This window comes from Branchiostoma belcheri, unplaced genomic scaffold, assembly GCF_001625305.1.
Source record: "Branchiostoma belcheri isolate BF01 breed outbred unplaced genomic scaffold, Haploidv18h27 scaffold5, whole genome shotgun sequence".
In the NCBI taxonomy this organism is placed as follows: Eukaryota; Metazoa; Chordata; class Leptocardii; order Amphioxiformes; family Branchiostomatidae; genus Branchiostoma; species Branchiostoma belcheri.
The window spans coordinates 1507007-1520013 of NW_017804131.1; the positions used below are offsets into that span (position 1 = coordinate 1507007).

The following is a 13007-nucleotide window of genomic DNA, read 5'->3' on the forward strand; positions in this document are numbered from 1 at the left end:
GACAATATGGAATTTCACATCTAACCTTACATATGAACTAAGCCCTTACTACCTTTTATACATGCATTGTGCATTATGTCTACTCTGGAAAATATTTCAAAGTTACTTTCTATTAAACTTATCATCAAGATCACAGAATTTGAAATTCTTACATCTGTCGTCCCTTTAAATTGCTCAGCTTTATAAAGAGTATCCAACAGAGAGGTCACTGGAGGTCAAGTTGAGTGGTGACCTGTTATTCTTGGAACTTGCTCAGGATAATTTGGGTGTGACCTCAAAGGTTGCTGTTTTCCTTTGAAGTGAGAAGAATGCAATTTCCCTGTCGGTGGACCCTATATAACAGCCTCTGGTCCTGTCCAACCCCCTCCTTTGAAAATAAGCACCTGCATTAAAGTCAGGAGCTGTTTAAAGCCCCTTTGTTTCGTTAGTGACCTGGAAACGCCATGGGAAATTTGTGAGGTGTTTCAACTTGATGCCATTTGCTCAGGTGAAAGATACACATACATGATGACTTGAAAGTTTGTCACAAATTTTAACCCTGGAAATGTCACTTATATCATTGATATAAACTTTTGAGACGTGGCAGGCTTTAATACCAACATGTGCATCAGGGTTTCTAAGGTAATTACAGCAACCAATGCCATAATACATTTATGCATTGCTACAAAGCATTACATTGTAGCTATTGGAAAGTTTTGATGGTATATTCTATTGAAAGTAAAAAGCTTGCTTAGAAATAGGAAACAAGCTTATTGCAATATGCCTAACTCTTTGATCATACACTTTACAGTATGTACCAAATGCATTCTGGGTAGTTGTAGGTTTGGTTGTTTGCCAAGAAATAAAAATCAGGTTGAAGTACATGTATGATATCAGTTTGAAACCTAACAACATTTCATCTCGGATTCTCCTAAAATGTAAATTCGATATGATGATGACTTGCATTTTGTCCCTGTAAGTACATAGAAAAGGTACAGATACATGTAACTATCTGCAAGGACGTCCTTGCTATATTTAAGATTTAAAAAAAAGACTAAACTTTGAAAGTAAAGCGAGATATCTAAAACTGTTGGGACTGTTAGACTTTGGCATTCTCTGCTTTGTCAACAAAAGCTATGTTGTTATTTTCTTGCTTGTAGCATAACAGTTTCCCAAGATCAGGCTGCTAAAGGCCTTGAGTTATAGTTAGGCAAACAGAGCTGCAGACAAATGTATTAGCCCTGGATAACCAATAGCACAGCTGGGCAGGCAGACACTGCAGGCACTGACCTCCTTCTGTCACTGGAACATCCATATTTTCCATGGTATGTGGCAGACAGGATTGTGGGCTACTTTTTAATGGACTTTAAATCATTCCTGCTACAAAAACTCGCAGGGGACTGCCGAAATCTGTATGTGGCTTGGTCAATGTTAAATTAGACTTTGTGTAGTTTTGTAGATCATGGCAAAAGATGGTTCATTTACATGATGTTATACATGTTCATGTAGATATAACAACTTGCCACAGACCTAAAACGCATATAGCACCCATCTAAGAAAGAATCCTTTTGTTATGTAATTAAGTTTTGTGGCATTTGTAAAAAAAGCCTAAATGTTTTGGGGCTATTTCAAGACTACAATTTAATTGCACAGTTGCTTTAGGTATATTTCCTTGGTCGTTTAAAGACAAGCTAAAAGTCAATTTTATGTTACAAGTCATGTTACAAGTCATCTCCAACTCCAATTGTTTATATTGACTTAAGAGTTTTGGAAACATTGAAAATACATGTGTGTATGGGAGTCTAGAAAAACCATACAAACGTATCAAAAAACTATTTTAATACCTTGACCTTCAACAAAGAATGTGTTCCTATAAATTCCTACAAACATTTTCATAGGGACGAGTGGCCACACGTGGGAGCTACATGTATCTGAATGATCGGGACATGTTTCAGTTCACAGTTTGCAGAAATAACAGTGATGTTGTTGAGTGTCAGAGGGGGATGGAGCCAGCGTGGTTGGTGGTCTCCTATATGCGGCTTTCAATACAAGTACCACAGATAAGCAAATAGGCACAAAGGGGGACAACAATAGTTGTCAGTTGATATGTCTTTTTTCTTATTGTTAGTCACAAAAAATAACTTTTTCTACCATCATTTCATTAATAAAATTTCAAATGAAAAAAATCATGAGAAAAAAAATCACATGAAGCAACCTTATACTTTGTAGAAAGATCTATATTGAGTACAGTTACTGGTCTTCTGTTTTTTGTAATAATTGAAAACCATTCAAGCCCTTCATGTTTGGGTCAGTGTGGTCAAGGAGGTTCTATAGTGTGGCATGCAACATCAGGTTACATTTCCCTGGTGGTCTCTATTCAAGAACCACAGACCACTCAACCAGTGTCAAGCACCCTTCAGTTGTGCTGTACATGTACATTGTACAGAGAGTGGTTGTCTTTCCATAAGGAAGCCCACCAGGCATCAGAACACTGGACTTATCTTGGGAAAAACTGCCTGGGTGGGATTCCAAAAGGGGGGCAAATTGACATAGAATTTGTAAGTTGTTATAGGAATTTTAAGAGTCCTTTTGAGTCTAGGGATGATGCTGGGCTCATCATACCTTACCTTAAGACCTTAGATCCTCTTACAACCTTGTTGCATAGGTCGACCTACATGTATAGGCTGACCATAATTTGGAAAGATAATAAAATGAACCATACAGTTGAACTTTCATGGTAGCAGAAAGATATCTGTACTTACGTATGCCTTGTGGAGGCTCTGGGCGATAGGTGGGCGGGATGGGATATGGACCAGCAGGAACCTCTGGATTCGGAATCTCCCAAGGCGGGATCTCTCCACTTCCAGACTCCCCTTCGTTAAAGTAGTCCTCGTCATCTGAAGAGTCAGGGGCATCACGTATGGGAGTAAGGTGATTAACAGTCGGCGTATCTGACAAGTCAGGTTCATCAGAGAACTCCATAGAATCCAGGGAGGAGGGAACCCTGTTGTCACTCGGCTCGGTGATGTCAATTTCGTCGATTTCGTTTGTCTCTGTGTCAGGAACTTCCAAGAATTCTTCATCAGAAATGTCTGGGATTCCCGTGAGGTCCATTTCAGTTTGGTTCAGTTGTTTCTCGACCTCGTCCACCTTGTTGGGAGTCACGGTTTCTAAAGCGCTGGTGGGTAGTTCTGTTTCACGTTTCGTCGTTGTGGCCTCTTTTGTCGTCCACTCTTGTTCAGTTGGCTTCTCTGGAGTGACAACAATCAGGAACTTGTCGTCTTCTTCTGTTGGTGTCTCGAGCTGGCCTTCCTCTTCTGTGGTGAGGTCTAGGTTTTCTTCGGTTGGGCCCTCAAACCTGTTCGGTGTTACTCGCAACAGCTCCTCTTCCTCTGTGGGCATCTCTCGTGCTTCTGTTGGAATTTCTGAATGCTCTCCTGCAGTTGGGTACAGCCTCACTTCAGTTGCTACCCTAGGATGAGATACTGCGTGATCAACTGTTGGCATCTCCAGAAACTCATCTGTTGGTGACTCAATCTCATCAGTTGGGATTTCCAGGCCTCCTGTCATTGTGCCGTCCTCCGAAATGATGACCGGGACGTCCACGTGCTTCTCCGTAAAGTCACGCTCTTCTGTTGCCACCTCTGCCCGAGCGAAGGTATGCACTTCTGTGGGGAACTCCTCTTTGCCTTCCCGTTCTGTGTTCTCAGAATCTGTGGGTAGTTCCTTTTCATCTGTTGGAGATTCCAATGGCTTTGAATCGACTACAGACGGTGCTTCCAAGATTTCATGATCGCCTTCGGGTGTTTCCGTCTGAGGTAGATCGGTCAACTCCGTGGATCCAACAAGATCGAGCTGATCCAGCAGGTCTCTCACAGTCGGATCTTCTATATCCACTTCTTTTATTCTCAAGGTCACTCGTTCTGTGTTGTTGAATCTAGTGTCCGTGGGAGATTCCACTTCATCTGTAGGTATTTCATCTACTTGGTTTCCATCTCCTCTTCTTTCCACTTCAGTCAGTAAGAAGTTCTGCAACAGAACAAAAAAGAATTTCAGCCTAACTGTGTGATCGCATAGGCAGGTTTGTCTTTACTGAGTTAGGGAACTAAAATGACCAGACTTCAAGAGGGCTTGTTAGGCAAAATGCCAATGAAGAAACAGCCCATGACTGGCCAAGGAACATCACATAACAGTAATTTTTTCTGAGGGCACAAGAAGTAGTACTGTACGTGTGTTCCACATTTCAACCAATTGTCTTTTAAACTCCTATTCTCTACATCATGTTGTCTTCCTTCAACTTAGAATATTCATTATATAGTTTACATGGAATGAAGTAAAACACACATGTGCAGCATCAAACTGTTTAGATTTATCTTTTGTAAACATACAATTCATTTTTCTTTTTGGTTAGACAGTATGGGGATGAAGTGTCACACTCACATAAACAGTAAACATGTTAGAATGTCCTGTTAGGATTATGTTTTCAATCATTTCCTTGTGGGGAACAGTTACTCAGTCATACGGGCAATGTATATTGTAATAAGAAGCAATGATTGATGGAAATACAAATCTAGACTTATGACTGATGAGGCTGACCCACAACTCTTTAAGGACAAAGATTTAGACATGAAAATTTCCTAAGATATGCAAAATTCGCAAGCTATGTTATAACACCGTGAGTGACTGGGTTACACAGGAAGAACCAGGTACCAAGAGGAACTAAGAGGTCTGTGATGTGGACTCACAACCACCAGCTAAAAGATATCATACCGGCAACTATACAGACAGTCAAGGCCTTCGAAGTTGACATAAACTTGAACTGCAGAAGTAGGGCTCTGACACTTCAAATAAACGGAGCAGCCTTTGCTTGGCAGTGACATACTGTACAACAAACATGTCCACACAAGGGCACGCCCATCTCCCCTCCCTGTGTGCCAGTGGACTCAACCTCTTGACTCTCCTTGTAATGAACAAACAGTTAAATCACGAACAAACGATAAACCCTATCTGTTAGAGAAGGTCCACATGCACATGACTGAGATTTATTTGATTGTGGTCCCTATATTCAAAGGTGAAGTGTTGATTATTGCTTTCCTACTGTAATGAAAACAACTGTCCTGCTGTAATGAAAAGCCATGTACATTGCATGAATCTCAGGGACAGTCCAATAGTGGAAAATGGGAAGGGCGGTTGTGTGGCAAAAAAACAAACTCAGAAAATTTGCTTAATTACCAGATTCAGAAATAAGGAAATAAAACAATCAATTTAAACTGAACAGTTTTCTACACGAATTGGCTGATAATAAAATATATTTCATTAATGCTTGGAAGTTTTCCAGGACAAAAGGCTCCATTCTCTCAAATTTAGTTAATATCTCTCTTTCCTATAGACGATTTTCCAAGTTCAACCCCAGTAACCCCTTTCCAAGTTCGAACCCAAAAACCCATTCCCAAGTTCCCACTCATGTAATCCATTCCGGAGTTCTGTCCCCAGTAACCCATTCTCAAGTTCCAAGCCAAGGTACCACTAACCCATTCCACATTCTGACCCCAGTAAGAGGTGAGGCATCCTCTGCCATTTCCTGTTAACTGAACTTTCCTTGAACCATGTCTGGACAAACACACACATCTCATATTCACCAACTTCCATCTATTTCCAGGTCGTAACAACCACACCATTATACAAAACATACCGGTCCCATAGTTCAACCATTTCACCATACATTTCAGAAATGTCATCACTGAGTGTATATTAGTTGCAAACAAGAGTAAGGGAGGAACAAAATGTATTTCGATGCAATCATAAACGGGATGGCATTTCGTACATGTTGGGTCAAATTTATTTGGCCTTGCTGGCATGCTTACCCGTCTGGAACATAAATGCGTTATGGCGCTGCAGTCTATATATAAGTCAGCTTTGTCAGATTGGTGCTTCTCGGACATGTATATATGCTGGGCCATGACAACTTAAAACATGGAACGTGACCTTTTTTACTGATTTAGTATACCCTGCCTAACCTACATGTTGTCATTCTGCTCAGAACATATTTTTCCTTGCATGGGGCATTAATAACAAAGAATGAAAAACCATCATATTCTAACATGACACAATATCTAACTATCTTGTACTACATCTAGGTAGATAAAGAGGACATTACCAATATAGGATCTACATTCTCAGCTTTAACTAAGAGTTCCACGATCTCATACCTTCGCCAAATGATGTTAACCCTTGCGGTTAACGAATTATACAATTTTAATAATTGATTTCGCAAATAAGAGCGTCATTTGCATGGATTATATCAGTTGATCATATTCTCCACCCAATGGCAGCCTTATCTTAATAAAATAAGCTATTCTAGCACTTCCTCATAAATTATGCAAATAAGGTCATCATGTGAATAAATTATCTTCATTGATGTTCACCTTCACTTAACTTCCAAATGCGGCAAGTATGAAATTCCCAGCAATTACAACTATGAAATTATAACACTTTCCCATTAATTATGCAAATTAGGTCTTCATTTACATAATCTATATCCTCAGATGTTTTTCTAATTCTCAATTACATGTCACAAGTGTTTCATAGTCCTTTTATCGAACGAATCAGATTTATAGAACTTCTTCATTAATTATGCAAATTAGCTCCTGATTTGCATAATTGTCATCTGATTATGTCAAGCATCACTTCAGCTACCTACATACCAAAAATCATGACAATCCGTCAACCGGTTCTTGAGTTATCAACCTTCGGAGATTTTTCAAGAAACGTTCCTGCAGTTCCAGAACAAGCTGCTAGGGGGTCTAAACTCAGGTCACATCTTCCCTACCCCAAGAGCTATCTACCAACCAAAATTCGTGGCCCTAGCATGTCTAGATCGCGAGATATCAAAACCGGAAGTTCTGCTGCAGTACCAAGAAAAGCCGCCAGGGGCCCCCAAATCTAATCATTTCTAGGTCTCATTAAGACCTACCCACATACCAAGTTTCATGACAATCCATATTAAGCTTCTTCAGTTATGCTGTTCACAGACAGACAGACGGACAGACAGACGGACAAACGCTACTGAAAACATAACCTTCTTGGCGAAGGTAATTATACAAAATGCAAGACAAATACCATAATTTACATTTTAATGCTCAGCATTCGTCTACAAAGCAGCTATATCAGTCCAACTATGCAGGTTACCGAATGACCTAAACATCCGTAGGAAATACGTCTCCATGGGTTTTCCCTGCAATAACAACTGAGTTGAGGTTCTTATTTATAACCTTCCTGTAGGCACCATGGGTTCGGCTCTCCAGACATAACAAAGACTGAGTTTTCTTCATAAGAATAGCTGCAGATTCTGCAGGTTTTCCTGTCAACCCTATCTTGACTTCTAACCCCTGCAAGGGAAAGACATTGTTGTATGCAGCTATCACTGTGACCCATTAGGGGCATTTAGGGGGGCTTTCCTTTTATCATGTATGTTACAACTAAGTGAAAATGTCCCAATAAAGTATCTTGTTTGGCATGTCTGTTGAAATGTAAATCTGTTGACTGGGGTTTACAGGTACATGCACATGTTTATGTGCATCATCAACTGCTGTGAACAGCATTTGAATCTAAAAATCTGCAATTCAAAATCACAATTTGTAACCTGTGTATGTTCTTTAAATTTCTTTCTTTGTTTTTATATATTGGTATGTAAAAATAACTACATTTACTTCATTTAGGAGGAGTTTGAATGATATGATTAATTCACATCCCCAAATACCAACAGAATGGACAAGACCTTCTGGACTATCTACTGTGATGTCTTTGTTTGTAACTACCTAGCTTTGAATCGGTTCATGAAGTTTATAAAGAAGCCTTGTCTTCAGACTTATCCTTCCCACAGTGTAACTGGGATGTCAAGGTCAAGCACACTTTCATCTGACATCATCCATTGGCCACAGGGCCAAGCATAACGGCCAATCAGTTTCACCTGCCTCCCCTAGCCTCAAGATTCAGCCAGATGATCTTAATTGGGGAATGTCACCCTGTCTCCCTGTGTCAGTGTAAAATGGCCTCCCTAGTGTGATGTGCCACAGGACTTCGCTATGGGTGGTCATCTGTCAGTCAGGATGCTAGACATGCTCTAAGGCCAACATTCTTTCACAACAGAAGGGAGAGTTTCCACATAAAATATGCACATTATAATACTGACTTTTAATACTTCAATTTTTTTCCAGTTCAAGGATCTGACCATCTGTTGTTGAAAAATAGTAAAGTAATCATTTGAACATGAAAGCACATCTTCATTACAAAGACTGTGGACAAAAATGCTATTTTGACTCAAGGCATCCCTGTCTCATCCCCACTTGGTCTCCGTCAGCCCTTTTTACCCTTTCGTCAAACAGTTAAATACAAAGTAAACACAGGGAACATTACAGAGTGTACTTGTTCTCTATAGCCTCTCCTTACGGAGCAGGTCAGCTATGTTTGCAACCAGGTTGTTAGGAGACGTCCTGTAGAAGCACTGCAAATGATTTCCTGGGCCGCCTGCCAATGTGTACGTTCAGACTAAACTTTGTCACGCTCCCAAAACGGAAGCTTTTAAACCTTCTACAAGACTTTTAGCCCCCATTATGGTGTGTACACCTTTTCATACTTGTCAATGATATGAACTAGCTTTTACTTAAAACATTCTAGCCTTGACAGACTGCTGAATGCAAGGCACACACCACCAAGGTCGTGCTGTGGATTCAAAACTATGAAAATTGTAAAAACAATATAATATTGGTACTCTTGCATTTAGAATCAACTACTTGGTGTTCTTTACAAGAAAAACACAAGGCCAAAAGCAGTGTCCCTTACTCTGTCAATATTGTTTTATTCAGAATGTGACCTTCAAAATACTGCACCTCAAAATACTGCACATTGCTTTAGCAACTTATTGTCTCTTTGGAATAACAACAGAAATCAGTTTAACTTAAGTCACAGTTTCCCCAACTTTATGCATCCAAAGTGAATTTTACTCAGGTTGAACTTGAGTCAATATTTCTTCTTCATCATCATCCAACCCTTTACAATCTGTCGTTCCGATCACAGAGTCATTGGAGGCACAGCAGGAGGGATGTACAACAAACCAGCTCAATCCTCATATAGCAAGGGTAACATTCCCAAAGCCAACCTTTGACCTGACATATAACCATTGTAGGAATGCAGCTCTGACAGACCAGAGTGAAGTGGTCTCAGCCAGTATGTAGTAGGGCGATAAGGAAAACGTGACGGTGGTCACACAAATGGGAAACATTAAACATTCCAACAGGCATGCAATGAAGGAATTCCTGTACCCATTCTACTAACTCAGTGCCCTTTCAAGGACCAAATGGCATGTTTGAGGATATTCTACACCAATTAAAGACAGTAATGACTGAAAACGAGGGACAATGTATAAAACACTGCTACTAAATGAAGCTTGACTATGCTCAAAGTTGACCTAAACTTGCTGAAGTTCACATGTGTATATTGACTGAGTTGCAGCAGCCCTGTCTCTGAATTACCGACGTTGATGAGGCAGTATCAAGGTGGTCAGTGAACTGAATAGCTACATTACAATCTTGGAGCTTAGAAATAGGATTTACTCAACTAGTGCTAACATATATTATTTACAAGTATACTTCTTGGACATTCTAGGTGATTCCCAAATATTACTATATACTAACAAACATCTATTCCTACTATGAAAGCATTTGCAGGGAAAGTCCTGGAAATCAGAATTGGTCTTTGACATGCCTGATTAAAAAGAAGTTGTTAAAAGATCATATAAAAAGATCTTATCCTCACAGCAGCAGTAGGGAGTCAAGATAAGAGCATGAGACCAGAGTTACAACAGTTCAGCCATCTGCCCACAAAATGTGTTGATAAATCACCCCCTAGAGAGCCCTGTATCTTCTGTTTGCATTTTTCAGATAGTAAATTTGTGGTGGCTATACCACAGAGTGGGCTGATACTAGATAGAGTAACAGGTGATGACATCCACAACTGTCTGACAAGTCTAGAGAACAAGAACTTGAAGTCAAAAACACTTGTACATCAGACATAACAGGTAGAGCAAAGACTCTTGGTAAACAATTATTTCTCAGAGTCAGATAACCTCCATCTTTTTTCTTTGCTTTGATATATTTATAGACTGATTTTTCTGCCTTGTTTGGACTCTGAAATCTTCTGGATGAGGCAACTTTTTTTCATCACCTGTCACTGTGAGCAAATAGTGGATGCTAAAACACCGTAAAAACGTGATATACTCTGTCCGGTGCTGACTTTATAGGAGAACTTTGCCAGTAAAGATGCCAAATGTGTCCCACTCTGCATTTCTCTAAGAAGAAAATTATGCTGGTGATAAGCTATGTCAAAGCCTTTGGTTTTAACTAAGTAAAAGGCTGCCTGTATTACCTCAACTCATGAATATTGGGAGGTAACAATTGGTCCTATAATTCTTGAGCAAATTTGGACAAAGCACTTCAAACAGGCTACTCAACTTCAAAAGCACTATACTCCTGGGAAAAACAAACCACCCTCCCATAACATAATCAAACACAAAAAGGGGCCCATAAATTCCTGTTTTAGTGTTTTAGTGCTTTTAACAGTCTGTATAATGGTGTATCAAAGGTAAACATTACATTTCTCTAAATAAACACATCAATGGGTGGTCAAGGAGGTTGAGACCAAACACATGTACTACATAGTAACATTATATGTAGGCATCCGTTCATTTTCAGACATACATTTTGTACTAGCACTCCAGTCAGAAGAGATGTTCTCTCTAGTTGAGGACAACAGCAGAAATGTGACAGGTTGACACCAATATTATATACTATAGAACCATGCTTCTAACTCTTCATTTACCATTTCCTCCTATGTTGAACATTGCATCACAATGCAAAAGTTCTAACAATCTTGAGTACATTAAGTTTTCCTCAAGCTACACAGGAAAATGGGAAGGAGAATGGTAACTGTTAGGGCATGACCTGTAAACACCACATGCCAAATGGGCAAACAAATCTGGCAATAGACAAGTACTGGGAGTCAACACACTCTAATCAAACATACAACAGCACTAGGCAGCAACAGCTGATGTTGTTAGACTCCTTCTATGGGGTGAGTGAAATACAAAGTACAGATTGCCTCTCAAGCTATTCTACATGGGTTGCCCAGCATAAAAGTTACGGCTTCTGAAATAAACCGTGTCCCGCCTCGACCAGCATGTGAGCGATACCTTTACTGGCGGCCTGGCTTATGGCTTGTCTTCTAAATAAAGGGGGCCTGCATAGGAGGGGTCCCGACAATGCTCTACGCTAAATTTTGAGAGCTGGCTACGTATTTCAGAAAACCCCTCGATAAATTCCAAGTGGCTATGACGCATTGTATAGAATTAAAATGCGTCAATTACGCTCTACATTGAATTAGAGCGGTCCGTCTACACTGTACGTAGAATTAAACGGCAAATTATGCTCTACAGAAAAGGGCATTTGGGTCCCTCAAAAAGTATTTCCAACCCTGCATTGAGAAAGTGCAAACCACCTTGGAAGTTGGAGGAGCAGAACAAAGCCCCACCACACCACACCAGCCCACCCCAGACACACCTCAGGGAACTGCATGGTTTTAATCATGGCACTGCTGGGAATGAAGTGCAAATGGCTCTGGGCTGGACAGGGTCATAAACAGCCAATAGTCGATGTAGGCAGGTTGATATGCTATCTGTAGATTTAGCAGACGCTTTGGGCTGCTTCTTGCAAGCAATTAAGGACAAGCACATAAATTCTTGGTATATAAAACATAAACCTTCCATCGTCTAACAGTGGTCGAAATACTTTTTTTCAGTGCTCTGCAATATTGCAGAAGAGTCAAAATTTTGTTCTGCAATTTGGAAATACTTCCTGCATGCAAATACACAAGCCTTCATGGTATCTTTCACTTTGCAGGAGAAATACAGGTTTATTAGCACAAACTATTGATTGATTGGTGTCAAAAGGAGACAAAAGATAGTCAAGTCAAGACAATGATGATGCAAATTAGTGAAGAAGCTCCTGTTGTTTAAGAACAGGACTTTAAGTGTTGTCTGTCCTCGGGACCTGAGAGTTCTAGTTTACTAAATTGAAAACCATTGAATCTGGAGCCTATTTTTCCTGCTGCAAAATTGCAGATTGTATAAATTTTTCTTCTGCAATCTTGAAAATCTATCTGCAGATTGCAGACTGCAGACAGGTATTTCGAACACTGTCTAAGGTTAGAATACAATGTATGCATAATAATAATAACAAGTAAAATCTGAGATTTTATACCTCCGGGCTTTTTATTGTATATTTTTCCATGTTGTTTGTTCTGTATAGTTGATGGTGTTGAATTTTATGTGTTAGATTTAGCGTTCCTGGTTGTGTTAATACAGGACTGGTCAACATTTTCATCTGCAGCCCATACCATGTACCCACGGTAAAAATGCATGTCGAGAACGTCTGAGACAGTATACCACGGTATTTGTAAGTTAAGAAGTCGTACTATACGCCGAAAACATCCAAGATTGCGCAAGAGGGCGTTGACCCCTGACCCATTGGCCCACCCGGAAGTTGCGCTGGCAGCCAGCCCAGCGCCGCGCGCGACAATTTTCAGATTTTTACGCCCCAAAACACATATACAATAAAAACAAAAAAACCTGCACCATCTACAGCCCATTAGAAGAACATACACCGAGTCCAGTCTACCCCAACGCGAGATACAACTGCGATAATATTTCAAAATACATATCGGAAGCAGACACCCCTCTGTTTGACCCCCTTTTTAAATGGTAAGACCCCAAAACTGAAACCTCCCCATTCCTTAATAACATGGTAAATTCCATTTTTCAGCATGGCGGGGGTGTCCGGAGCACTTAAAAACCTTTTATTTCGACGCCCATAAACACATATACAATTAAACAAAAACGTTACTGCATCATCTGCAGCCCAATAGCAATACGTACACCGAACAACAGACCAATCCGTCCAGCCGATCGCGAGAAACAG

At 40.1% G+C, this 13007-nt stretch overlaps 1 protein-coding gene across 1 annotated transcript in view; it reads right to left on the reverse strand.

The window, feature by feature from the left end:
• LOC109479630 (basement membrane-specific heparan sulfate proteoglycan core protein-like) overlaps positions 1-13007 on the reverse strand; it is an 86520-nt gene that overhangs the window by 59087 nt on the left and 14426 nt on the right. Inside the window, exon 2 of the mRNA XM_019781616.1 lies at positions 2742-4008. Within this exon, the coding sequence (XP_019637175.1) occupies positions 2742-4008 (1267 nt within the window). The remainder of the gene's footprint in view (positions 1-2741; positions 4009-13007) is intronic.